Source organism: Atta colombica, unplaced genomic scaffold (genome assembly GCF_001594045.1).
Source record: "Atta colombica isolate Treedump-2 unplaced genomic scaffold, Acol1.0 scaffold9, whole genome shotgun sequence".
NCBI lineage: Eukaryota > Metazoa > Arthropoda > Insecta > Hymenoptera > Formicidae > Atta > Atta colombica.
This window is the reverse complement of record NW_017259583.1, coordinates 2,941,311-2,967,377: the sequence shown is the minus strand read 5'-3', so window position 1 is coordinate 2,967,377 and position 26,067 is coordinate 2,941,311. Positions and strand designations below refer to the sequence as shown.

The 26,067-nt window shown below is 34.5% G+C and overlaps 5 protein-coding genes across 9 annotated transcripts; 3 read left to right on the top strand and 2 right to left on the bottom strand.

Moving 5' to 3' along the window:
• The first annotated feature begins 1,317 nt into the window (after nucleotides 1-1,317).
• On the top strand, nucleotides 1,318-4,064 carry LOC108693440 (actin-related protein 3). Its single transcript, XM_018202381.1, has 6 exons — nucleotides 1,318-1,465; nucleotides 2,044-2,224; nucleotides 2,315-2,629; nucleotides 2,700-3,014; nucleotides 3,218-3,436; nucleotides 3,513-4,064. Exons 1-6 carry the CDS (start codon nucleotides 1,422-1,424, stop codon nucleotides 3,690-3,692), a joined length of 1,254 nt encoding a protein of 417 aa, XP_018057870.1. The 5' UTR covers nucleotides 1,318-1,421; the 3' UTR covers nucleotides 3,693-4,064.
• Nucleotides 4,065-4,223: 159 nt separating this feature from the next.
• On the bottom strand, nucleotides 4,224-7,259 carry LOC108693439 (transcription factor 25). Of its 2 annotated transcripts, none has more exons than XM_018202379.1 (8): nucleotides 7,122-7,259; nucleotides 6,680-7,047; nucleotides 6,341-6,596; nucleotides 5,918-6,171; nucleotides 5,504-5,813; nucleotides 5,015-5,302; nucleotides 4,751-4,932; nucleotides 4,224-4,415 (listed from the first exon to the last, which is right to left on the bottom strand). In XM_018202379.1, the coding sequence occupies exons 1-8, from the start codon at nucleotides 7,251-7,253 to the stop codon at nucleotides 4,391-4,393; spliced, it is 1,815 nt and encodes a 604-aa protein (XP_018057868.1). In that variant the 5' UTR covers nucleotides 7,254-7,259; the 3' UTR covers nucleotides 4,224-4,390. The 2 variants fall into 2 exon arrangements, with proteins under 2 accessions (XP_018057868.1, XP_018057869.1); XM_018202380.1 differs by having other exon boundaries at nucleotides 6,341-6,575.
• A 455-nt stretch (nucleotides 7,260-7,714) lies between these two features.
• Nucleotides 7,715-10,373, top strand: LOC108693441 (leucine-rich repeat-containing protein 59). Of its 3 annotated transcripts, none has more exons than XM_018202385.1 (7): nucleotides 7,715-7,793; nucleotides 8,088-8,191; nucleotides 8,459-8,518; nucleotides 8,631-8,753; nucleotides 8,814-9,027; nucleotides 9,635-9,841; nucleotides 9,937-10,238. In XM_018202385.1, exons 2-7 carry the CDS (start codon nucleotides 8,090-8,092, stop codon nucleotides 10,236-10,238), a joined length of 1,008 nt encoding a protein of 335 aa, XP_018057874.1. In that variant the 5' UTR covers nucleotides 7,715-7,793; nucleotides 8,088-8,089. The 3 variants fall into 3 exon arrangements, with proteins under 3 accessions (XP_018057874.1, XP_018057872.1, XP_018057873.1); XM_018202384.1 differs by lacking the exon at nucleotides 7,715-7,793 and adding an exon at nucleotides 7,806-7,934 and having other exon boundaries at nucleotides 8,043-8,191; XM_018202383.1 differs by having other exon boundaries at nucleotides 7,787-8,191; nucleotides 9,937-10,373.
• Nucleotides 10,374-13,117: 2,744 nt separating this feature from the next.
• On the top strand, nucleotides 13,118-15,047 carry LOC108693485 (nuclear transcription factor Y subunit B-4). The gene is made up of 2 exons (XM_018202468.1): nucleotides 13,118-13,409; nucleotides 14,217-15,047. Exons 1-2 carry the CDS (start codon nucleotides 13,301-13,303, stop codon nucleotides 14,756-14,758), a joined length of 651 nt encoding a protein of 216 aa, XP_018057957.1. The 5' UTR covers nucleotides 13,118-13,300; the 3' UTR covers nucleotides 14,759-15,047.
• Nucleotides 15,048-15,166: 119 nt separating this feature from the next.
• LOC108693484 lies at nucleotides 15,167-23,859 on the bottom strand. 2 transcript variants are annotated; one of them, XM_018202466.1, is made up of 4 exons: nucleotides 23,472-23,859; nucleotides 18,589-19,426; nucleotides 16,712-16,849; nucleotides 15,167-15,821 (listed from the first exon to the last, which is right to left on the bottom strand). In XM_018202466.1, the coding sequence occupies exons 2-4, from the start codon at nucleotides 19,141-19,143 to the stop codon at nucleotides 15,321-15,323; spliced, it is 1,194 nt and encodes a 397-aa protein (XP_018057955.1). In that variant the 5' UTR covers nucleotides 19,144-19,426; nucleotides 23,472-23,859; the 3' UTR covers nucleotides 15,167-15,320. The 2 variants fall into 2 exon arrangements, with proteins under 2 accessions (XP_018057955.1, XP_018057956.1); XM_018202467.1 differs by having other exon boundaries at nucleotides 18,589-19,352.
• Between the last annotated feature and the right edge of the window lie 2,208 nt (nucleotides 23,860-26,067).

Sequence of the window (26,067 nt, the reverse complement as noted above, 5' to 3'; positions counted from 1 at the left end):
TTATTTTTATTTTTATTTTCAATTTTATTTATATGTCGACTTTTCTTTATTATCGTTTAATATATTATATCAATTTAATTATTGTATTATTAAAATATTATTATTTTTTATTATTAATTTAATTTTATTATTAATTTAATTAAATTACAATATGTTATTATTTAATTATTGTATTATATGTTATTATTTACGATAATTTCATGAAATTTTCAGATGACTGTACATACTTGTACATACTTGTGGCATATGTAAAATGATCATAGACGAAAAGAGCATTTTGACTCGTGAATGTATACAAAAAATTATTCGTTGATAATTTTTTATAATAATTTTTTTTAAATTAATGTTCACGTCATCTTTCAAGTAAAGGAGCAATTCAAAATCTCTTTTTTTATATTTTCTTTTTAAATTTGTTCGTTCTTTACATTCATTAATGCATATAAATGTTACTAATCCATTTTGTAATTTCGCTTTATTTTTGTGTGCACAATCGCATCAATTTGATAATATTTTTGATATGACATTTTGGACGTTTGCAGCACTTTACACAATACAATATAATTACCATAAAAAATTTATCGCTTTTTAGCCCATTTATGTGAATGACATTCGAGCATATAAAATTACGTGACTCATTTGTCGCTGAATATGAGCGATGAGCGACACTATGAACATATACCTTTAGGCGAGTTCACCTTAATGGAAAAACGAAAAGCGGAAAAGCTGAAGTCAATCAGAACTCGCGGAAAGACAGAAGCAAAAATGTGCCTACTGCGAAATGTGCCTACTGCGAGTTCCGATTGGCTTTCGCTTTTCCGTCAAGGTGTGAACTCGGCCTTTATACTCGTATTCATACTCGTATTCAGACCTTGTACTTAAGGCTTCCTTAAATTTATCTTTAGATGCTCAGCAGCCAATGAAATAATTCGTAGAGTATCTAAAGATAAGTAAGGAAGCCTTAATATAAAGTCTTAAATATAAGACCTAATTATGAATACGAGTATTAGACTGCATTTTCATGTTGGCGCTTGATTTGAGTATCAAAACAGATCACGTGATCAAAATTGACGAATATCAAGCATTAATTTTGATCACATGCCCTGTTTTGACGCTGAAAATGAGCGTCAGCATTGAAAATGCAGCCTTAAGCATTTTATGTCTCATTTTCCGACATGTGTATGTCTGGGAAGTGTTTTCTCTGCTGAACGCAATCGCATTGCAATAACATCAAAGTTCAAAGGTTTTCTGTTCGTGATGTGTGCGCTGCGATCGCGATATCTCGATTCTCGCGTCGAGGCCACATACCGGGTGTCGTTAACGTGTGTACCGTGTGTCGAGACGAGAGGCGTGGTATCGTTTTGGTTAGCTGCGATCGTTGTCAGACATTTACCGGGATAAGAGCGATCGGTAGTGTCGGAATCATGCTCGGACGTCTCCCCGCGTGCGTCATCGATGTGGGCACAGGGTAAGCATCATCCTGAATCAGTAAAAAAGGTGTGATCGATCTTGGAGGGGGGGTGGAGTCGGTTTTAGGTTAGGTAATCAACCGATCTGTCATCGATGACATTTCGGGCCAGAACACGGACCTTTACATAACACATAATACATAAGAGAATTAATCAACCGGAGTCTTTTCTTTCCATGAAATGAATTTTGATTGATTGATTCTGTTATGCTTTATGCATCATACATAGATCTGTGCTCGTAAACTTCGGTCAAATCCATTGCGAACTAAACCCCCTTTACCCCTTGATGATTCACGTGCATCTCGCGTTCTTTATGATGAAGAATCTCTTTCGTCCCATGACGGAATCGTATCGACGTGTGTAGAAATATTTGCCACCCACACACAATCATGATATGCTCAGTGATACATGAGCTTTTCGCTCGTGATTATCAAACTTGTTCTTTTTAACTGAACTTTTTTCACGGTTCATCTTCCCTCTTTTTTTCACAAACATGGAGAGAAAAAGAGGAAAAATGAACTGTCTAAAAAGTTCAGCTTGAAAAAGCAAGCCTTATCTAATCATGACGTTATCTCAGGTACACGAAACTGGGATTTGCTGGTAATAAGGAACCCCAGCTGACTATACCGTCAGCGATCGCTATCAAGGAGACAGCTAAAGTCGGTGACAATAATGCAAGAAGAATTACAAAAGGTGTGGAAGACCTGGATGCTTATATTGGAGATGAAGCTTTTGAAGCCACTGGATATTCAGTTAAAGTATTTACTCGCAATCCATTTGATGCAAGATTGATTTTTTCTTCTGAATAACTGATATTTATCAAATGCATTTTGGCTCTTAATTTGCAGTATCCAGTGAGGCATGGTTTAGTAGAGGATTGGGATTTGATGGAAAAGTTTTTACAACAATGCATTTTCAAATACTTAAGGTCGGAGCCAGAGGATCATTATTTTCTCTTAACTGAACCACCTTTAAATACGCCGGAAAATCGGGAATATACCGCGGAAATAATGTTCGAATCGTTTAATGTGCCAGGACTTTACATAGCTGTGCAAGCCGTTCTAGCTTTAGCAGCCTCATGGACAGCTAAGAATGTAGAGGACCGTACTTTGACAGGCGTCGTTGTTGATAGTGGAGATGGTGTAACTCACGTGATTCCAGTAGTACGTATAAAAACATGTAACGTCAGAATCGTTGAAGTCAGATTTTTAGAAAGTTATTGCGTTTTTATAGGCAGAAGGTTTTGTCATAGGAAGTTGTATAAAACACATTCCTATCGCTGGTCGTGATATTACTTATTTCATACAAAGTCTGCTGAGAGAACGAGAGATTGGAATACCGCCTGAACAATCATTAGAAACAGCAAAGTCAATCAAAGAGAAGTACTGTTACATATGTCCAGATATATCAAAAGAATTTGCCAAATATGATAGCGATCCTACAAAAATTAAGAAATATGAAGGTATTAACAATATCACCAAACAACCTTTTGTGGTGGATGTTGGATACGAAAGGTTTCTCGGACCGGAAATATTCTTCCATCCCGAAGTAAGTTGCCTACATACATATAATTATTAATTTATGTAAAATTATTTTTGTCAGTATGTACTTATTGCCCATGATTCATCTTTCCTCTTTTTTTTCAAAAAAGTTGGAAAAAAAGAAAAGATTAACCATGCGAAAAGTTCAATTAAAAAGAACAGACCTATAATCAATATCTATAACATTTTCTGTATATCTCAATATTTCAGTTTTCCAATCCGGACTTTACAACACCACTCAATGAAATTGTTGACGACGTGATTCAAAACTGCCCAATCGACGTTAGAAGACCATTGTATAGTAATATTGTATTATCAGGTGGCTCCACCATGTTTAAAGACTTTGGTAGACGATTGCAACGCGATATAAAAAAAATCGTCGACACTCGGCTTAAGCTCAGTGAAACGCTAAGTGGCAGCCATATTACGGTAGATATTATAATAACAACTTAGTTCTAGAAAGAAAAATAATATATTTTGTTATTAAATTTTATTTATATTCCAGCCAAAACCAATAGATGTTCGTGTAATATCGCATCATAAGCAACGTTGTGCAGTATGGTATGGTGGTGCATTATTAGCCAGTGATCCAGAATTTTACACGGTTTGTCATACAAAGAAGGCATACCAAGAGTACGGTCCTGGAATTTGTCGTTATAATCCCGTATTTCATAGTATGGTTTAAGAAATAAAGGGGGCGAGCAGGATAATCGAAATCGAATTTCTAAGAGTATTGTCATTTATGAATTTAAGGATTATCTGATAATATTTACTTCGTTTTTCTAACATGGTGCTAAATGCAATTAAAAATAATTCAAAGATTCCGACTTGTTGGTACACTTCATATTTCTTTTTACAGAATTATGTCGGCATGTTTGAGTATGACTTGAATCTATGATTATGAAAATTAATACATTCCTGTTCTTGGAATTTAATCAATCTTCGTTCATGATGTATGACATATATTTGTATACACTGAGTATGAGGTACATAGAATTCACTATGTATTTTACTTACTGCAGTATAGATATATTTATCATATTTACAAGACTTTAAAAAATGCGTATATAATAACAGATTTATAATAATGTTACAAATAATTATTTGTTATTTAATATAATGATGCATATAAGAATGCATATAGAAGCAATTTTACATAGAGCAAAAATTTTAACAAAACTTCAATTGTATATATGAAATTTCTTTATACATCAAATTCTGGCATTATCTTTTTATTTCATTATTATATGTATTAATTCTACTTTTTTGTATTTTTTACATGTACTATTTAAAACGATGTATATGTATTATTTAAAACTGCACAATTTGCATAGATTTCTTCTCTGGTATTGTTAAGTTCCACACAATTAGAGAAAGTTGTCATTATGCTTGATCATCATTTTCCTCACTAAACAAATAATTACAAACAAAATGTCATAAGATCGTGATATGTGAATACACAACTGAGTAATGAAAGTCTAAACGATATGAGTTTGATCTTTCCTTACTTAGTTAAATAATTACAATTATATTATTAACAATTATATTATTAATTACCTTATATTATTAATCATCTATGATTTATAATTTATAATAGCCCATAATTGATAAGTTATTTTAAGTAGTTTAATTATATAAGTCAGTGGATAAAAAAAGAGAAGTCAAAATATTAAGATTATATGTTCCTATCTTTCGGGATATTTTTTTTTTTTTTTTTTTTTTTTTTTTAAATAATGTACTCACAGTAAATTCAAATCATTTAAAGCAGCAGCTGCGCCATTGATATTCCTGAAAAGCGAAGAGAAAAAGAGAGAAAAGAAATTTGAACTGTTTGGTCTATTGTTTGCTGTAGGCCTTTTATAAATATCAATGCTGTCTAGTGGCGGTAATGGATCGTGTGACAACACTGGGTCTTCGCCCTGGATCTGGAATAAGCAATATACAAATTTTAATAAAATTGTCTTAATATGTGCATTTTAATACAGTATGCAGAATACAAAACATTACCTCCTGGACGTTAACTATAACTTCCTGCAAGTCTGAAAGTATAATGTGTCTCAAAATGTTCCTTGGCAGCTTTCCCCGATAGCGTGTGCTACGCTTTACTTGACAGTATTTGATATAATCATCTCCAGATTCGACTCGATTTAGCACAGTGTGTACACATTCTTCTAACCATGGTAAAATACCTGTCTCCTTCCAAAGATGGAAGCTACGCATTACATATAATTTTTGCAGCTTCTCTAGAGCCGGTGATGTGTTAGCATGTGAGTAGAAGAACTCATGAAACCTTACCTAAGAAATTCAATATTTTAATAAATAATTAAATAATTAAATAGCATTTCAAAACATACACGCATGCACCCACACACACACACACACACACACACACACACACACACACACACACACACACACACACACACATATATTGCTCTGAAATAATTATTTCAAAAAGTGTTATATTCAAGATAATTTTTTTAAAGTCTATGATACCTTCGAGTCTGTTTGTATACTACATTTCTCCAATAAGAGCATCAATACATCTGGAAACATGATAAGAGCATTTTGCAGAAGTGTATCCGCATCAGTTTTATTTCCCAGACGAAAATGAGCCAAAGCCAGGCTGTACACAATATTTGGTAATTGAGTTAAATTTCTGGAGTCCTCCCACAGATTACAAAACTTTATGAACCATTCATATTCTTTGGCTTTTAAAGCGTAGAAGTCAATGCACAAGACCACTGCTAATGGATCACCTTCAGGATCCAATGACAAAAGTAATTTACATAATTCCAAACTTGTTCTGAAATTTTTAATGAAATTAATTTGTAGATTCTTACATCTAGTCTTACATCATTTGTAAATTCTACATCTTTACTGATATTCCTTTAATTTATGCATGTTTACCTATAACAAGCACGTCCACCGACAAATCCAAGATGTTTAAAAAGTGTTATAAAAAATGCACGATTCTGTTGTTTCCTATAGTCCAATCGACATTTTGCAGTTGTTATATTGAAGAATGGATGAAACGCACATTCTAAGCAGTATAAAGCTCGTTTGATGAACTCTGCTGCATGTGCTAAATCTTCAGTTAGTTTACACATTTCAGATACCTGCAGGAGGGAGTCTATATGATAAGAATGGGCATTCATTATACTCTGAAACATAATAACTTATATTAATATTTATATATTGAATAGATTTCGAAGTGAACCATTTTTATCTAGTAAATAAGCTCATAATATATGATAAAACAATTAAAGATATTATGCTAGAAATGCGAAGCATTAAGTCTAATATCACTAATGTTGCTGCATATTGACTTACAATTATATTTTCTGGATTTAAACTTTCAACAGCTTGCAAAAATTTTTGTTGTATCTCTTTGTACGAAGCACTATGTTCGTATACAAAATAAAGTACATTCTCTGTGGTCTCTGTAGAGTAATCTAGATCTAGAGACATGGATAATCCAGATTTTTTTAATGATACCCAATAAATATCTTCTGGGTAAATCAACCATGTCTTCTTTAAATTTCCAGGGCGACCTTTATTTTTCTTGCTGTAGGAAAACAAAAGTATTCTTCGCTCAACAAAAACTTACAAATTACAAATGTTATCTGCACATTATATAAGATATAATTATACATATAGATGTAATTTTACCTTTGTCCAGCCTCTATAGTTTTGCTACCAAAGATTCTTTTTAATTCGTTATGTGGATTCAAGTGTTTACGCTGTACAATTAATATATCTTCCTTAGATATATCATCGACCCATTGCGCTTCCAAAACTTGAGTACTGCAACCTGGTAGTGGTTCCCCAAGCAATTTGTTTACCTCCCTTATACTTCGTTCAATCTCGTCTATGTTCTCATTACATTCTCCATCATGCTCTTGCTGATTCTTGATTCTCTCGTTTTCCAACTTCTTATGCTTTTTCTTCTTCTTACGCTTTGTATTGTAATCTGTACTGTTTGTAACCAGATCTTCATCTTCCTGTCTGTCATCAATATCCTCCTTATCAGAGTTCAACTGTGGACATAGTTTTAATGTTATCTTCATTCAAAAAGGAATAAAATGATGTGATAATGTTTAGTTCTACATACCACATCGAAAACATTGAAAGACTTGGACTTGGTGTTGCTGGTTACTGAAACTTCCGTGTCACTCGTATTGTCGTTACCCGTTTCCAAGGTCACATCGCTGCCGTAGACCTTTTTCATATATCGCGTAGACATTATGAGATATATATAGATATATATAGAAAATGTATTTTTTTTTCAAGAGTTGAAATTTGCTGCTATCTCTTGTCGCGAGAATGTTTATGATTCCAAGTCTCGTAAATCTCGAATGTTCACCATCTCCTCGATAATCTACAAAATTCAGCTCGTTACACGTTCGTAAAATTAGTATCACAGCATTCTCGTCTGATAAATCCGTCCTTTCAAATCCGATTGAGAAGCACACTAATACGATACAGATGAAACTCTAATATCTCTTACTGTACTTACTATAGGTGAATGATCTTCCAGGGGAAAAAAAAGGATCTAGAATGCCCTGCAAAAGGATTTCGTTCAGCTACGATCAAAATAAAGGAAATGATAGAGATCAAAGGAGGATCGAAGACGATGATCGGAGTTTATCGACGAGTTAAATGCAGTTTGACCAGATTTGGCTAACGAGCGAAGTCGACGAAGAGAGGAAATCTCTCTCTGTCTCTCTCCTTTTCTCCCTCCTTCAGTGACACGTCGCGCAAAACACGCAATTTATCCTTGTCGGTAAGTACCAGTCTGGTCAAAACGTGCGGTCGCAAAACACGAAGTTGCAGGGAATACAAGTGCAGACAAGTCGACGCGATTATCGGTGCCCGTTAAGCATCCGTTAGCCGTTAGATATTCAACGCCCACGTGAGCCTCTTGGTGTGTATTCATTACATGTCAAGCGCGCTCCCGGATACGTATACCTGCTTACGTGTACGGGGCCGGGGCATGTGCGCGAGGCTCGATAATCGCGATCTGACGTCGCAGACACACGGAGTGGCCTGCGTTCACGTTTCACACAAAATTTGACAGACATGACCATCAAACTAAAGTTAAAAGATGTGAAGGACAAGCTGAAGGAGGACACCCTGGATCTCAGCTTGTGCGACTTGGAGGAAGTGCCTGTGCGAGAAATCGTAAGTCTTCTTTATTTTGTTTTTTTCTTTTTTTTTTAAACTGAATATTTGTTGACATTATTAACTTTACTGTATGCAATATTAGAATAACTTATATTGTATAAATTTGTATTTCAGTATATAGAATACTTAAAATATTTTATGTAATTTTTCTAGTAGATTAAGGGACAAACATTGTTTAATTTACAAATTAATTAATATATTATTATTGTGTCATAAAATAGGAGCAATATAAATATTCCTCATATAAATTTTGTTATATTTCAGGCATCTCTTAGAAAAGCCACAAATGTCAATTTATCAACCAATCTTTTGGTTTCACTGCCGGTACGTTTTATTAGACTACATAAAATTCAAAAATTTTTATATAATTTGAATATTTAAATATCTGTATTTGAATATTTAAATATCTGCTATTGTGGACATCGAATTTTTGTAGGTCACTTTTGTTACTTTGAAACAAATTGTAAAATTGGATCTCAGCAGAAATATGTTGGTCGAACTTCCTGAAAATTTTGGCGAGATGACTCAATTGAAACACTTGGATTTATATGCTAATAAGGTAAATTTCTTCTTATCTTTGTCTTTTGACAAAATTGTGCATAATTTGCATAATTTACAGATCAGCAGATTACCTCTGAGCTTGAGCGAATTAAAAAATCTACGGTGGTTGGATTTGAAAGAAAATCCTTTAACCGAGGCTGTAGCCAGTGTTGCGGGACCATGCAGTAATATGCGCGAGTGTCAAGCATGCGCTCGTAATATTGTCACTTATCTGTCCAATGTTAAACTTGTCATCGAGGAAGAGAGATTACGTAGATTAAATAATGTCACAGGTATACGCCACTCGTAACACAGTCATTTAAGCCTTGCATAATCCTAGTAAATAGTAGTAACTAATATAAACATTGATATTATAATTTTACATTCAATAATGTAACAGTCATATTATTTGTTAAGAGTTGGTTGCCATCTTTAGAGATAAAGTATGTATTAATTTCTCTAATAGGTAAATAAGAGAATAAAAGAGTGAATTGAGACAATTGAATAGGAAGATGACCAATAAAATGAGCAAAGTTTCAATTGCTATTCAATTGCTTTGTTCAAAGACAAATTGTTTCCTATTTCTTAATTTGAATGAATTGAGATTTATCAAAAGATGAAACAACCCAGTCTAATGCCTCCACGAATATAGATAACTTTATACTCAATTTTTTTAAAGTGAAATCAAGAGTGAAAATTGAGTCTTGAAAAATAATTTAATTTTCAATCTTTAAGAGTGACATATACTTCACTTTTTAAAATGAGATTTACTCAAAAAGTTTTACAGAGTAAAATTATAAAAATCTACATTAATAAGAATAGGTATAAGTGTGATGAAATTGTAACACTGACATTACAGTTAGAAGTTAATTAGTATTTATTGATATGTTGCGTCTGCAGGCGATGCAGACAAGGAGATGCCAAGTACAAAAAAGGAGAACAAGAAGAAAAAGAAGAAAAAGGATGTAGAAAAGGAGAAGATGAATGGAAATAAAACTGATTCTCCAACACAGAGCGAAGGATGCTTACAGGACAATAACGATAGCGTAAGATTAATGGGATCATCATCCAATAATGCATCTACGCGTAAATCGTACAAATCGACAGGTAAATGAATATTGATCTTGATAATTTTTTAATTCATAAATAAAAAATCATTTATGGTATATATCGTGTATTATTTCATGTTGCTTGTGATCCAGGTACTAGACTATGTCGATCTTTCACGTGCGTAATCGTATGGTTCTTCGTGATTAGCTCGTTACTTACCGTAGCGATGGTGATGCTTTCATGGCGTTATGAACAACAGACGGACATGTTTCTGCAAAATGCGCAAACGTTATCAGGGCTGCCATTGAAGAATTATCATCGACAAACTACAGATTATTTGCAGCGTATAATAAAGATTGCGACTGTACAGATCAAATCGATTATCGACATTGCCAATGATTTCTACAGAACACAATTCGAGAGTGGTACAAGCAAGGGGCAGAAAGAATTATAAAACTATTTGCCTATTTCCATTTAACTTTGGAAATCGGTAAGATCACAAAGCATTTAAAGAAAATAATGAAGCAATGCATTTGACATTTTGTTGTATCATAAAAGCTTATTTTCATCAAATAAAGAAATATTCCTGACAGATACATTATTTATTTTTTGGTGTGATATTTTAATTAGAATGATAACGCCATTGGCATGGTATCCTATTAGAATTGCAGAAGGTAACAATTTGATGACTTCCTATTTTTGTTTTTAGTTAATGAATATTTGATATTTATATTAAAATTATTTCTATTTACATATTTTTTATATTTTATTGTATATTTAATATAAAACAAAAAAATATTGATGTAATTAATTAATATAATTAGCTAAGTTCCATGGTGGAAGAAATCCTATGCTTGTTCTCGAGACGAATTTCATATGATTTTGACGATTCTGCGCAGACATTAGATGCTACTATTGAAACATTTGCATTGGAATAATTTTGAAGTAACAACTCGAGAGACTAAAATAAGTATTTGTCAAATAAAAACATGTAAAATTCAGAACAATTATTACAGACATTCTGTATATGTAATGTGAATTATATATTTTCAACATTGGCAGTGCCTATTAGAACACAGTATAAAAGATTAAGTCCAAAATACTTTTTAAGAAATTAAGAATAAATTATAAAATAAAAAAATAAATTGAAGTAATGGTAAAAGTAACGGCTAAATTTGTTACCATTACTATAAAAATGTAACGACATTATACTGTATTTACCATTACCATTACTTTTTCCAGTGTGACAAAAAAAAAATAACGAAAACAGTAATGGCGGCGTTATTTCCCAACTCTGCATGCATATCATTGAAGACTATTCCAACGAAATTTATGTAAAAGTAGCTACAAGAAATTAATGAATATTATGAATGAACAGAATATTGGGAAAAAGTTCGTGGTGATTTCTTAGTAAAATTAAAGTGTTTTTCTTAGAGTATTGAAATCAATTTATTTAAACCAAATATGCTCCATTATTTTCTATAATATTTTGCCATTTTTGGGGCAGAGCCATAATTCCATCGCGATAAAACTGTGGTTTCTGATCGAAAAACTGCTTCAAGTGATTTTCACAGGCCTCTTTTGAAGCTAGCTTTATACCATTAAGAGAATTCTGCAGAGACCTAAATAAATGATAATCTGAGGGTGCTACGTCAGGACTATACGGTGGATGCATTAAAACTTCTCAGCCAAGCTCTCGCAATTTTTGCCGAGTTATCAAAGATGTGTGTGGTCGAGCGTTGTCGTGATGGAAGACGATGTCTTCTATTGATTAATTCTGGCCGCTTCCTCTCAATTGCTTGTTGTACACAACATCACCTTCTTCCTCATCAATCTAGGTTTTGCGATTGCTTGCGCCTTCTCTCCTTTCTCTATCCACGATCTTTTTCTAGTTGAATTGTCGTAGGTGATCCATTTTTCATCATCAGTTACCATTCTCTTCAGAAATGGCTCAATTTCATTCCGTTTCAGTAGCGTATCACAAATTCAGTCCATCATGTTCCTAACACTCAACTCATGAGGAACCCAAATATTAAGCTTCTTTTTGTATCCAGCTTTGTGTAAATGATTTAAAACTGTTTTGTGGTCGATGCCTAGTTCCCTGGCAATCTCCACAGTGCTCACATACTTATCACGCTCGACTTTTACCATGATTTCATCGGACTTTTCAGTGATTGGTCGACCGGAGCGAGGTTCATCCTTCACATCGAAATTTCCAGCACGAAAGCGGAGCGAACCATTTCCGTGCGGCTGATTTTGATAGAGTATCTTTACCATAAATAGCGCAAATTTTTTCACAAGCCTGTGCAGCATTCTTGCCTTTATCGTAGTGATACTGCAAAATCTTATCTTTACCATAAATAGCGAATTTTTTCCTTATTTATTTCCATTTTCAAAATAAAATAACTTTTGATCCACTTCACCGATTTCAATCTTTTTCGGTTCAAAACAAAGGTTAAAATGTCACTTTTTAAACGCACGTCTAGTGTTGCCGATGCGATTAGTAGTTGCCGACTGCTGAGCATTTAATGCCATCTAGCGGGAAAAACGCCACGAACTTTTTCCCACACCCAATATATATACGTGAAAGAAGCAACCGCCGATCGAGTTATAAACATATGTGACTTTTCATATATAGCTTAATCAACTTTCATTTTTAATAAAATATTAAATAATAAATTATTTCATCAAAAAATTCGGATTTCCAAGTGTAGAATTCCACACACTGAAAAAAATTTCAAATGTGGAATACTCCACATCAACCATACACTATTATAGATGTCCCTGCTTCGTAAATAATGTCACAGAGAAAATCGATTAATAATTCTTTAATATTGATTTTTTTCACCAAATGAATTTCAAAATTGAATCATTGTGGTTTTAGTGAAAAAAGAAAAGTAAGGAGCTCCGCACAATATAAAAGGAACAGAGAATAAGAATTTCAACCTTCAGAAATCATGTATTGTGGAATACACATTTTCTGATAGGTTGAAGTTCTTATTCTCTGTTCTCCGTTCCCTATTCTTTTTATTGTGCGGAGCCCCTAAAATTTCAAATCTTCAGGCACGGTTGAAATTAGACAGTATTTGAATGTGACGCGCAATCGCAATGCATAACTTCCGTAATTTACGAGAGAAAAGTCCCTAGAGCCGCTTCCAGAAGGCTATAACTCGTTGACAATTGGCCAAATTCATCACAGGCCTCTCTGATTGGTCGGTCCAGTGAAAAAATTCCACGTGGCAGTTACTGCGAGTGGCTGCGATCGATTTCAACGTGGTTAAGGTTGGTCAAAATGGTCAAAGTGATTAAACGAGACGCTTCTAGACGCTTTCACAATCACAATTCGTAATTGCTTTTGCTGTGTGCATCAGTATATACATACACTTGTACACACGTACTTATTACAACTGCAGCCACTAGTTTAATCAGCTTTTATAACGACATAAAAACAAAGGTAGAAAAAGGTTAAAGGAGCCTGAATTGTTCGATCTGTTTCACGTGCGGATTTTACCGAAGATGGAAAACAGTGGCGAAAGCGGCGATGATGGTCCTCTAGGATCGACATTTTTGGGTGGAAATACTGTTGCGGGATCCTACATTGGCGTACAGTCAGATGATATGGAAGGTAGGTTAGCATTTCCCTCTCGAATCCCGAGAGATAGCTAACTTCGAGAATGATAAAGTAGCTGAGATGCTCGAAAGTTTACTGAATATTATCTAAGTCCTTGTATTTTGTCATCGAGTTTACGTCGAGTTAGATCAGGCTGATTTTCTGGGTAGAAAAGAGACAAGTATGTGGCTATTTACTCAGACACAATGTGTTTATACTTCAGTTGGCTCTTCGTACATCTTGATCAGTGTCGTTTTGTTTTTTAAAATTAAATTTTTCACTTTCAACGAATGATTTTCGTCTATCAGTTATCTTGAAGACATATCTCTGATCATCTTGGATTTATAGTATCCGATTTCTGTTATGGTAATTAATTAAACTGTAGTGTGTTTACACTTCAGTTTGATTAAAAATTTATTTGTTATTACTGCACTGGACTGCACTAGAACTTTTCTTCTCGCTTTTATCAAATATCATTATTTTTAGTTACAAAACATAGATCTTGTATCCTTATTACTAAATTTTTTACAGTCGACATATAATTTTTATCTATTAATCATCTTAGAGACATGAAGCATAATAAATATTTGCCAAGAAAGCACATATCTACTATCTTGAACTTTTACATAGACTATATTATTGAAATACAAAGGTATGGGAACATATCAATTCTAAGTACTTACGAAAAGATTGATACTTGTATTTAGATAGTATATTTACATGGTAACTCCTTTGTAGTCGTCGCAGATCAGATTACAAGTCAAATCCTTTGGATAGTAAGACAATGTATAAATCTTAACAAATGCTTTTTTTTTTAAACAGATGATCCCGAGAACACAGACGACTCGAATCATGGCGCGGGGGATCCTTTGCAGAGCCCTGGAGTTTCCACTGGCGGTGGGCCACTTCGCGAGCAGGATCGCTTCTTGCCAATAGCAAACGTTGCCAAAATCATGAAAAGAGCCATTCCAGAGTCCGGAAAGATTGCCAAAGATGCGCGTGAATGTGTTCAGGAATGCGTGTCAGAATTTATCTCCTTCATCACTTCGGAAGCGAGCGACAGGTGTCACATGGAGAAGCGCAAAACTATCAATGGTGAAGACATTCTATTTGCCATGACTACGCTCGGCTTTGATAATTACGTCGAGCCTCTGAAAGTGTACCTGCAAAAATATCGTGAAGCAACAAAAGGTGACAACCCGCCCAACGCAACAGCCACTGGCAATGGAAAAACAGAGCCACAGAGCATGTACGAGGATCAATTGTTCGCTATCACCGCGACGGCGTCCAGCGTGAGCACTTCCGACTCGTCTGTCATCTACAGTTACTCGTCGAACGAGCAGATGCAGTTTCAACTTTCCTGATTATTAGGAGTTAAAGTGATATTGATATAAGTATTTATCGTATTTGTTCAGAGACACACTGTGATCTGTGAAATATGGGCATGAAGATGATAACATACAGATCCAATCATGTGGAAAAGAAGAACGGTATTTGCCTAGCAATAAGCATAGCAAAGTATCTTAAGTTTTAACATTAAGATCCATGATCATAATAAGATTTGGTTCAGATAAAGTATCAGAGACAAAATAACTTTAATCTTTGTAAAGAAGCTTGTAAGCGTGAGCGTAAATAAATCAAGAGGCTTCGCGAACGAGACCCGGTCTCGAGTAGTTGGTGATTTTCCTTTACTTTTTCGAAAATAACAAGGATAAAAAAAACATAGCCGATTCTTTTATTCTTCTATTGTTTAAGTTTAAGCTCTAAGACGCATTTAGGCTACTTTTTAGGCTGCGAAATTTCGCGGTTCAGGCCGTAATGGAAACTAGGATCGAGCAATCGGGCGTGAACCGGCAGTAAATCGGCGTATGGTATATAGAATTCATTCGTAGAAAATGTTCGTGAGCGCGCGAATCACGTTGTCCTTTACTCCGGTAATTGGGCAGGTGAGAGCAGGAGCTCGTGTCCCTTCGTCGCCGGCGACACGGAGCGGCTCGTGGGAGCAACTGGACGTTCTCGTTCTTGATGCATCGACGGCGGCAACAACGAAGCGGTCGATAACGTTCCCGGTCCCGGTTGCGTGTCCGCTTTCCTCGTTTTCTCTTTGTGCGAGCCGACTTGACAGAATCGCCAGCGACACTGACCACAGTGACATAGACAGAGGCACAGCAACACGCGGAACAGACAGCACAGCAAACCGGCACACAGTAACGATGGGCCGACTAGCCTCAGCTGCGGACTTAGGAAACCTTTCTCCCCGGTGCCGACGAATGAGATAACTAAACCAAGCGCGGTGGTCCCCAAACCGACGTAGAGCACGGTGTTCACCGCCGCGCTGACCTCGCCTCGCTGATGAATGGCGTTACTGCTGTCATCTTCGTCGTCGTCCTCGCCGCTGCTTCCGTAGCAGTAACTGGCGTCTCTTATCTGAAGTACATGATTTCTTATATCTTTTTTATTTTCTTTAAATGGCCACGTTCAGCAGAATGCTTATTTTGCAACTGTTGGAAGTTTTCTTCACTGACATAGGATTTCTTAAAGTTTAATTAAATTTTCTATTAAGTGAAAATGGATCGAGAAATGTTCAATACAAATGAAGAAAAAGTAAAGAAAATTAATATATAAAATAAGGCTCGAAAGAATCTATCAGCGTAAAAAATCCCATTTATTCATTACATAACTAATTTGGCATTTGGATAAAAAAGAATGAACTAAATTGTCGGGAATCGTCAACTTGGAATTTGCGTTATTTATGTAATTTCGATTTATATTTTATATTGATAAGGACCCAAACTGAAGGATTGAAATGTATATTTTATTCATTTTGTTACGTTCACACAAAAATAAAGAATTTTCTGTGCATCTGAACAGCTGATAGGCTCTGATGGGCTTTTTTACATTTTTCACTGAAAAAAATCATATTCGATGAAAGTGAGTTTGGGATCAGTATTCATAATTAGTTCTTATATTCAAGACCGTCTTAAATTTTGTCACGAACCAATCAAAGGGCTGTATTAGCATTTTAAGACATTATTTAAGACGGTCTTGAAGTAAAAATAGACTATGAATACAGACCTTGGTGCCTAATAATATTTTTGTATAGATTTTTTACAATTTCTAGTTCCAAGTATTAAAATTTCTACTCCTTGAAGATTTTAACATTTTAAGATTTTTTCCTCTAGGTCTAAAGGTATAATCCAACTAATGCAAAAACTTGTAATACAAAATAAACATTCTGCTAAAAGTTGATAATACTATAAATATCCTTCTTTCTTTTTTCTTTCTTCTAACATTGTATTAGTATCTGAAAAAATTACCCTGTTTCTTTTCATCCATCGTCGATGTGCTTCGCATTGCTTCGTTCTGTATCCAGGCGATGTGGGAGATAAAGGAAGGGGCGAAGGTCTGCTGCATCCTTGCCACGCCGCCTTGCCGCCAGGTCCTTGGCCGCCGCACTGAAATGCGTAATTCTTAGACATATTGTTATAAATTGTTGAGGCTAATGAATCGCATGATCTTCCGTTAAAATATAAGTACTCTTATTAAATCATACATTCTTTTAATTGAGCATCTTTAATTTATTGTATCCCGTAACTACTCTATATTCTGCAAGAAAATTCTGCGAGAAGTTCACAGTGTTCTAGATAAGCAATAGACACAATATAAAATCCTTCATCCTTTTTATAGCTCCTTTGAACGTGACTTTACTGAATGAAGAGAGTATTAAATTATTTCAGTGGATGATACAGGAATATATGATCTATCTGAGCAATTGATATATTCTTTGCTTCATGATTGCCTGATTGATTTCGTCGTAATCGGCCCGAAGGAATATTGATCAATGAGATATGCGCGTACACGATTTCGAAAAAACTTTTACGTCAAACCTTATTCATAACAAGCTCGGTTCTAAGTGTTGGTACTTTGCGCGATCCTAATTTATAGAATTTATGCGAAGGGATCAAAATCACTTTTTCGACAGCCATGAATTCTTGATACTTACCCCGTATACATAAGATCGTGGGGGATATCGTGGTAGCGGTGGAATGAGTCTGGTGGCAAAATTGGAAGGTAATTCTCTACCAATCTTACCCCCCCGTAATCGCTGTCTATCTCGTCTATCTCGTCTAATTAATAGAGCAGCCTGCATTCCGCTCGTTCATTTGTATATACTACCGATTGAGATCTCAGCCCCCTGATTGCCCAGTTTTTTCTCTTTCTCTTTTCTTATTCTTTCCTTTCCCCCGATACGATGCGAAGAGACCAGTCCACCTCAAAGCTCCATCAGCGATCGATACCGATCTAATGTTGCGCTACCCGCCATCGGCATCGATCGCTGTTCGTTCTCCTCGATGATAATCGTGGGAAGCATGTTTCACGCTATACTGAAATTATATTACGAGCCTTTAGCCAATTTGAGGGCTTGGGAGATATTCGGGCATGGAGAATCTGTCGCCTCTCTTACGCTGCTCTCGATGGGTTTATCGCGTGTAATACGCCACCAGACAGCCGATCGATGTTATTTACTATATAACGTTGAGGTGCCGGCAAAAGAGATGTGGTGCAATCAGAGGGAGCATATACGCATTGAGTGAGGGTGAGTCGCGCTAAAGCGATAGAGAAGTGAGCTGATAATTCTCGTTAATCTAATTCAATAATGCACTTGGCAGAGATGACGGTATAAAGTAATCGAATTTTCGATCAGTTGTGTGTTCAGACACACACGACATAGAATTGAAATTGAAAAATTAAAATAAATATTTTCTTCCCAAAATTTGTGGCGATAAAGAAATTTGTTTGTCTTCTATTATCTTTTAATAATATAATAATGTAATCCACAGACTTAAGAATAAGGAAATATACTGCAAAAATAATGCAAACGAATATTGGAACGATTTCTATACAAGATATATCACTTTTTATTATTTGTAACAATTATAATAAATTGAATAATCAATAATTTTCTCTGCCCAATGCACACATTGCGGAGGGCACAATTTATCTCGCTTTGCATGATTTCTGTAAGAAGTATGCATGAACGTAAAGTGGAAGATAGTAATAGTGACTTGAGATAGAGAGAGAGAGAGAGAGAGAGAGAGAGAGAGAGAGAGAGAGAGACAGAGAGCGACTAAAGAATAGCGTGAGCCCGAAAGAGGCTGGTGATGAGGAGAGAGTACCCGATGATGTTACCCACCTGTAGCTCCGAAGTAGGAGGCGAAACTCGGAGATCGAGGATTGAGGGTGGCGGGAAGGGAAAGTTGCTGGACTTGTTGGCCGGGAAGGTGGTGGCGGATGCCGAGGATTCGAGGGAGAGCGGGGGCGGTGAAATCGGGAATTGGATCGGCGAGACTGGAGCGACCTGCTGGGACTTGTGACGGTCGATGTGACGGCGCCGATCGTCGATGACCGGGTGAAATGCAGCGGATGACGACGACGTCGACGTCGGTGCCTGGTTTTGCGCTCGCGGGGCTTGCTGTGCTGATGTGACTTGATGCGGACAGGCGGCGAGCTTGGTCGGGTGATGGTGGTGATGGTGGTGGTGCTGATGATACTGGTGATGATGCTGATGCTGGTGTTGGTGCTGATGCTGATGCTGGTGATGCTGATAGTGTTGCTGGTGACGCGGACCAGGAGGTAAGCCAGTCTTCAGTCTTGATGGAACGACATTGATCGGCACTTGCTTGTTGAGCTGCAGCCGCTTCTGCTTTCTCCGATTGGCGATACTCGCACCTCCCGCCGCGGCATACATCTCTCCGCGAGTTACCGGGTCGTTTCCTCGCTTGCCGTCTCAAGGCGACTCCGTATTCGGGGCAGCCCCCCGTTCCCGTTACGAATTATGTCGCATTATCGGTTGATGATCAGTCCTTGCCATGGTATATGTTTTTCGCACCTTTGTTCTATCCCGAAGAAATATCAGTCTCTTTCCCTTTTCTTTGTTTCACTCTTTTCCTTGCCCCTCTGGAAAGGCAAGAAATGTGACGGAGCTCCGCCCGTCTTTGGCGCCCGTCGTTATGGTCTACGTCTCTAAATCACTACGCGGCAAGCACGATTAAAAGCGATTCATTTTGCGTTGGATTAAATCTTCACTAATCGAGCGAACACGTAATCGGCGAACACATAACACATTATTAGCTTAGTGACTCGTGTACGCACGTATGATATAAGTTACACTATTTCTTTCACATAGTTAATTCCGAAAAATGGAAAATATTATTTCTTTTTAATTCAAAAACTCCTTTTCAATTCTAAAATTCCAATCAAGTGATATATACATATACACAGATCTATTCTTTTTAATTATCATTATTAATTTTGTACTTTTTTTTGTATTTAAAGCGAAATAAGGTCTTAAATGAGAAAAAGAAAACAAAAAATTGTAGAAATTGAATCAAAAATTCAAGAATTATATATTAATACAAATATTATGTAATCAATTACGATCACATTCTTATACAATGTCGCAGATTTTTTAATTTTGTATTTTTTCAATATATTATTTAATTCAGTTTTAAGATAAAATTAAAAAATTAATTTGCCAAATATATAATCTGATTAAAATTTGTTTTTTTTTTCTTGATTTGAACATTATTAATTATTTAATTAATAATTAATGTAATTTTCGTATAAAATGCTATTTAGAATATTTCAGTTATGCGTTCGCTGAATAACAAAAATTGTAAAATTGTGTGTGGATGTGTGTGTGTGTGTGTGTGTGTGTGTGTGTGTGTGTGTGTTTGTGTGTGTGTTTATGTTTAATTTACATTTAATTGCCACATCTACAATAACTACATTCTAGCATAACACAAGAAAATTCTATGTACATAATTATACATATGTTTATTTAAGAAATAATTTTTTGTGAAATTGAGAACACCTTAACTAAATTTTATTTAGTATAATTTTGGAATAGTGAAATAATATTGTACAAATTAATGATATTCTTTTAACTATATTTAAGTAAGTATAATAGAATAATTGTAAGTATATAATATTTTTTATACACATATAAATTATATTACATGCGAAAATAATCTAAAATATTTAAAAACTCAGTTTGCATTAATAAATGACAATCCTATGGAGCAATTTAATGCTTTCGAAAAATTATTTTCTAAATTTGATTTTGATAAAATATGTACATTATTAATTTATTCTTAAGATAAATTTACGGGTTGTTAGCGATCAGGGAAATTAAAAAATAATCAGAGAAAACCGGGAAAAGTCAGGGAAATTATTATTAAGGAATTTATTAACCTAAAATAAAATTAATTTATTAGTTAATAAACTTAAGTTAAGTTAATAAACTTTTACAATAATTAATTTATTGTAAATATAAAATTCTAAGTTTAAACTTTACTTTTTTAAAAATTATGACAGAATTTTAAAAATTTGTTAAAGAAACAATGCAAATATTTTTTTTTATTTTTAATTTTGCAATGAACAATTTGCAGAAAACCATTAATGGATGTTGTTAAAAAGAAAAAAACTTAACTTTGTAAAAGTCAAAATATGTATGTTTAATGTGTGAGATGAATATTTCGTAAATCATTTCTAATTAAAATTAATTAAAATGATAATTAGAACATACAGTATTTTAATGAAATGATTAAATCTCAATAAGCAATGTGCAAAACAAAGATATAATCCGCTATTTCTTGTAATTTATTTTTTTTTTAATTCATTGTGTATCAATAGTCATATATTTCACTTAACACTATGGCTGCGTTTCACTTAACGCTCGCAATGCTCGCGAGCATCTCGTTTGTCCTTGTTTAACATCTGATGACAAGGATGAAATGATTTTACGAGTGTGTGAGCGTTAAATGGAACGTAGTCTATGCCGTCTAGTGACACCACGTTGGTTTCGCGAGCAAAGCTATCAGATAAATGCCGGCGATACCACGTGTCGCAGCATCGAAAAAAAATGCTCGCATATCGTTCATGTTGTGTATAAAATTAGTTACAGGTTGTATAAAACAATTAGTTGCACAACGATTATAACAGATTTTTATTCGGACGTCAAAGTGTTAACATTTGCAACACATTCACACTTCTAAGTCATATTATATTGTATTATTTGCAACTTATTTAAGTTAAATAATTTATTGTTTATTTATTATAATCATGATCTTTCTAAACAAGAATATCCGATAGTAAAAATATATGTAACTAATACATGACAAGAGTATACGGCGTATGTACACATTTTCTCATACCTTTTCAAGCTTTCTTATTATTTCTCACACCTTCTCATTTTTTCTTATGCTTTCTGATCTCCGATACATGCAACTTTGAATCGGTAGTTATTTATCCCCGTGTATATATTAATCAAGTGAGGTTATAATATGCTACTATAAATATTACAAAAAACTTTATGTTTATTTTCCATTATATTTTATTGCACTAATAATTTTATTATTTGTAAGATAAAATATTTTAATTTTTTCTTTATTTTTATTCAAAGAATCTTTCAAGTTTTAGTCAGGGAATTTTTTCAAAAAGTGAAAGTTAGGGAAATTTTTTTTTCTTTTTCGCTAACAACCCTGTCAACATGAACTGATTGATATATAAAAAAAAAACGTTTGATTTATTTAAGATTTAATTTTAATCGATTTATGTGTGCGGGAGAAGCGTTTACAATATTCTTTAAGCATTGTGACAATTCATAATTGTCATATATTATTTACACTATTATTTACACTATTATTTACAATATTCAAAAAGTATTAGAAGCAGTTTCTACTTTATGCATATTTACATACATTTATATAAAAAGTGCTTGATTAGTGATTACACGTTGCAAGCGCTTATTGCGAAGAAAAAGCAATGAGAAAAGAATAGTGAATAGTGAAACAAATTGCAGGCCACGTGCAAAATGCGCGAATTTCTTTTTATTGATTACTGCGATCTTTTATGACTGATCTCAGCAATGTCTATTAGTTTCAAAAGTAATCGAATAATTTTTTTTATCTCTAGAAATAAATCCTTTTTAAACAAAAAACCGACTATATTATCATTCTAAATTAATTAAATAAATTAATTAAATAATTAATCGATATTGATACACGCAATCATTGAGAAGGCAATAATTGTTTGAATTTTTAATTTTAATCTATTAAAATCTTTGAAGTTAATGAATCTAATATAGTTCGATTGTATATACAATCTAAATTGATTTTATACTGATAATTTTAATGCAGAATTTCTAATATTCTAAAAAAAAGTTTAAAAAAAGAAAAGGGAGAAAATAGAATTAGTATTAACTACTTGTATTAACTCTATTTTAATTCAGACTGACGATAATCGATTAATTATCTCTCCCCTTCTACAAAGATTGTAGAAAGCGGCAAATAATTAATTAATACAGTTCTCCCTTTTTATTTTCTTCTATCTTTCTCTTGAATTTCAGTGTTGCGTAAATATAATAGCGCGGTTGAAGTTATTAAACTTGATGAAACAGAACACAAATTATTCACATTGGAAATTAGCTGCTTATACCCGAAGATTCGGAATCGTTGTCCACGGTGCAGCAGTTAAAAATGCATGACGAGTGAGTTGGATAGTTAGTCGTTATCTAACGGATAAGAACGACATGCATAGGCGACGGATATGTGCGTGCATAAAGATATAGACAGGAAAATATTCGACGTAATGGTCCTCAGATAATTGTTGTATCAAAGTAAACCATGACGAACGCGACACGCAAGAGGCACCAAGAAGAAGAGAAGAATAGTATCATCTACTTGTGATAAAAAGGAAATTATAGGCTGGCTGGTGGCCCTCGGATACATCATGTAACTCTCATTCTCTCACGACAGCAATGAAAATTCTTTTTTTTCTTTTAAGGATGAATATATTGGAGGAATCTAAGGACAACGAAGACGACGACGACAACAACGAGACAACAAAAAGGCTATGCTGGAGTACATCTTTTTCTCTCTCTTTTTTTTTTTAATTCGGTCGCAAATGACCGCTGCAGCAGCGAACGGCGGCAGCAACAGCAATAAATATATAGCAAACAAAAAAGAAGAAACAGGCATCAAGCCAGCCAACAACATCAAAAACGACTGCGCGTACCAACAATCCGAGAGAGAGAAAGAGAGAGAGAGAGAGAGATAGGTATCGCAATCGTTATCAATCCTCTTATTTACTCTCTTTCTCTGTTTGTCTCTCTCTCCCTTTGCCTTTCTGCCTCGTTTCTTCGACTCGTTCACAATAAACAGTGATACATCGACATTTTGTCACCCCGTTGCGCTCGCGAGGGTTCCTTCTTTTATGCGCTGCCTTTGTCCATTCGTGCCACTCTTATCACGAACAATTTGATATACGGACAACGACGACGACGATGTGACACAGTTCAACGAATGGCGCGTCTCACTCGATCGCCAGCAAGGCGCACGAAATCTCCATCGCCCTCCTCGCGCAATGTAGACGCACCCGTCACCCCCGAGCGTGCGTGCAACCACCCACGACTACCGACTGACGGACGAGTCATGAGCAGTCGCAGACAGCCGCACTGCATGCGCCTCTACCCTCTTTCTCCTTTTCTCTCTCTTTCTTCTTCTCTATTTCTCCGTTTTTCTCTCTCTCTCTCTTCCTCTACTTCATCCCTTCTATCGGCAACCGCATGCGCAATAGGGACCTCGCGCAGGGTTGAATCTAGGCGGGGATGCGAACATAACAGCAGCTGACCTGTCACTTTCACCGCATTTACACGGAAGTGTCGCATTCGCAAAAAAAAAGAAAAGGAAACAATCTGACCATGATTATAAAAAAAAATTCAAACAATTGATCTAAACTCAATGATAATTACCGAGAGATAATTTATATAAAAGAAAGGAATTTATATAAAGAAATTTTATGTATAAGTGTTTCTATTTGGATTATAGATCGAGGGATATAATATTACAAAATATCATCTAATAACTCATATAAATTAAAAAGAAGAGATTATTAGGAGTTGTTTTAGGATAAAATGTTATACTAGCGATAATAAATCGTGCTTTGCATTTATACAGCAATTTATATATTTATTCTTATTTTGCAATCCTCGCAAATGATACAAAGGCGAGGGGGGTGTTGTTGAACGCGCGTGTGCGAAAACGCCGAAGTCGAATTCTAGGGCAACCCGCTTTGGAGGGTGCCTATCCGCCACCCCGGTTGTAACCCGGTTACCTCGCCTTCTCGATCTCACCCGAGTCGATATCTGTGCTAGCCCGTTGCCTTTGACCTTTCACCTTTACCGCCCTAGCCTGATTTCACGCAGGCAACGACCTGCCATTATTTTAGCTTTATATTTTAATTGTTGGATGATTCATGATTTCTATTCGGGCTATTATAAGAGAGAGAGAGAGAGAGAGAGAGAGAGAGAGAGAGAGAGAGAGAGAGAGAGAGAGAGAGAGAGAGAGAGAGAAAAGAGAGAGAATCATAAAAATAAATAAAAATACTGTCACGCACATTATAACAAACATATAGAAAATATAAGTAATACATATAATAAGGAAGAAGAAATTAAATAAAAATAATATTTATTTTGTAGATATTTTTTATTATAGAAATAATCTTTACTTTTGTGTGTATACGTGTATGTATATAACTAATTGTGAACTAATTATGAAAATATATGAAAAGAGGAAAGAGAAGAAGCTCTACTATGACTTAAATATTTATATATACATACATGTTTGTATGTATATAAAATATAGAGAAGAAATATATACAGAAAATTTTAATTGCTTTTAAATGTAATTTTTATATAATTATTTTTGTAAAACAAATATTTGGTGTATACATATAATACTATGCAATATTCATAGTTCGTTCTTATTTCAAGACTATCTTAATTAAATAATGTCTTAAGACACCAATACAATCCTTTGATTGGTTCGTGACTAAGACTGTACTTAGACGGTCTTGAATATAAAATCCGACTATGAATAAAATCGGCCTATATACTTTTATGATTTATATACATATAATATTGTATATGTACATACAGGGTGTCTGGTAAGTTTGACAAAGCGCTTGTGTGTAGATAAAACGTACTTAACTGAGTCGAAAAGTTCTCTATTATTTTGCAATTTTCGCAACAGTTAACAAGATATTAATTATTAAAAATCGCTGAATATTGATTTTCAATAATTTTTTAATTAACAATTGTTTATTTTTTTCTTATAAAGTTCTAAGAATTTTTTCAGAATTTTTTAATACCATATTTTCTGATAGTGGTAAAGTAGTTGTCAATATATATATATATATATATAGAATGTATAAGAAAATGCAGTACTAAAAAGTTGATAAAAATTTCTGAAAAAATTCTTAGAGTTCTATGAGAAGATAATAAACAATTTTTATCTCTCACTGTTTTCTGTAAAGTTGATAGTATTTAAGTAAAAAATTATTGAAGACCACTTCCTACAGCACAAAAGTTGCAGCAATATTGCAAAGATTTTGTAGCAATATTGCTGCAAATTCTATGCTGTAGGAATATTCGGCAATTTTTACTAATGAATATCTTGTTAACTATTGCGAAAATTGCAAATTTATACAGGACTCAGTTTCGACTGCAGTCGAAACTGAGTCCAGTTTAAGCTGCTCGTTCTACTCTCACACGAGCGCTTTGTCAATACTTACTGGATATCCTGATATATATAAAGTTATATATAATACATAT

What these genes read in the sequence shown, in the direction of transcription:
- LOC108693440 (XM_018202381.1), top strand. Translation starts at nt 1,422, where the DNA reads ATGCTCGGACGTCTCCCCGCGTGCGTCATCGATGTGGGCACAGG. An exon ending in CCACTGGATATTCAGTTAAA is followed by an intron (nt 2,225 to 2,314) that starts GTATTTACTCGC and finishes CTTAATTTGCAG; the next exon opens with TATCCAGTGAGGCATGGTTT. An exon ending in AAATATTCTTCCATCCCGAA is followed by an intron (nt 3,015 to 3,217) that starts GTAAGTTGCCTA and finishes TCAATATTTCAG; the next exon opens with TTTTCCAATCCGGACTTTAC.
- LOC108693439 (XM_018202379.1), bottom strand. Translation starts at nt 7,253, where the DNA reads ATGTCTACGCGATATATGAAAAAGGTCTACGGCAGCGATGTGACCTTG. An exon ending in TAAATCCAGAAAATATAATT is followed by an intron (nt 6,172 to 6,340) that starts GTAAGTCAATAT and finishes ATTATGTTTCAG; the next exon opens with AGTATAATGAATGCCCATTC. An exon ending in TTAAATGATTTGAATTTACT is followed by an intron (nt 4,416 to 4,750) that starts GTGAGTACATTA and finishes TTATTTGTTTAG; the next exon opens with TGAGGAAAATGATGATCAAG.
- LOC108693441 (XM_018202383.1), top strand. Translation starts at nt 8,090, where the DNA reads ATGACCATCAAACTAAAGTTAAAAGATGTGAAGGACAAGCTGAAGGAG. An exon ending in AAGTGCCTGTGCGAGAAATC is followed by an intron (nt 8,192 to 8,458) that starts GTAAGTCTTCTT and finishes GTTATATTTCAG; the next exon opens with GCATCTCTTAGAAAAGCCAC. An exon ending in TAAATCGTACAAATCGACAG is followed by an intron (nt 9,842 to 9,936) that starts GTAAATGAATAT and finishes CTTGTGATCCAG; the next exon opens with GTACTAGACTATGTCGATCT.
- LOC108693485 (XM_018202468.1), top strand. Translation starts at nt 13,301, where the DNA reads ATGGAAAACAGTGGCGAAAGCGGCGATGATGGTCCTCTAGGATCGACA. An exon ending in ACAGTCAGATGATATGGAAG is followed by an intron (nt 13,410 to 14,216) that starts GTAGGTTAGCAT and finishes TTTTTTAAACAG; the next exon opens with ATGATCCCGAGAACACAGAC.
- LOC108693484 (XM_018202466.1), bottom strand. Translation starts at nt 19,143, where the DNA reads ATGTATGCCGCGGCGGGAGGTGCGAGTATCGCCAATCGGAGAAAGCAG. An exon ending in CTCCTACTTCGGAGCTACAG is followed by an intron (nt 16,850 to 18,588) that starts GTGGGTAACATC and finishes TACGCATTTCAG; the next exon opens with TGCGGCGGCCAAGGACCTGG. An exon ending in GATGGATGAAAAGAAACAGG is followed by an intron (nt 15,822 to 16,711) that starts GTAATTTTTTCA and finishes CATGTACTTCAG; the next exon opens with ATAAGAGACGCCAGTTACTG.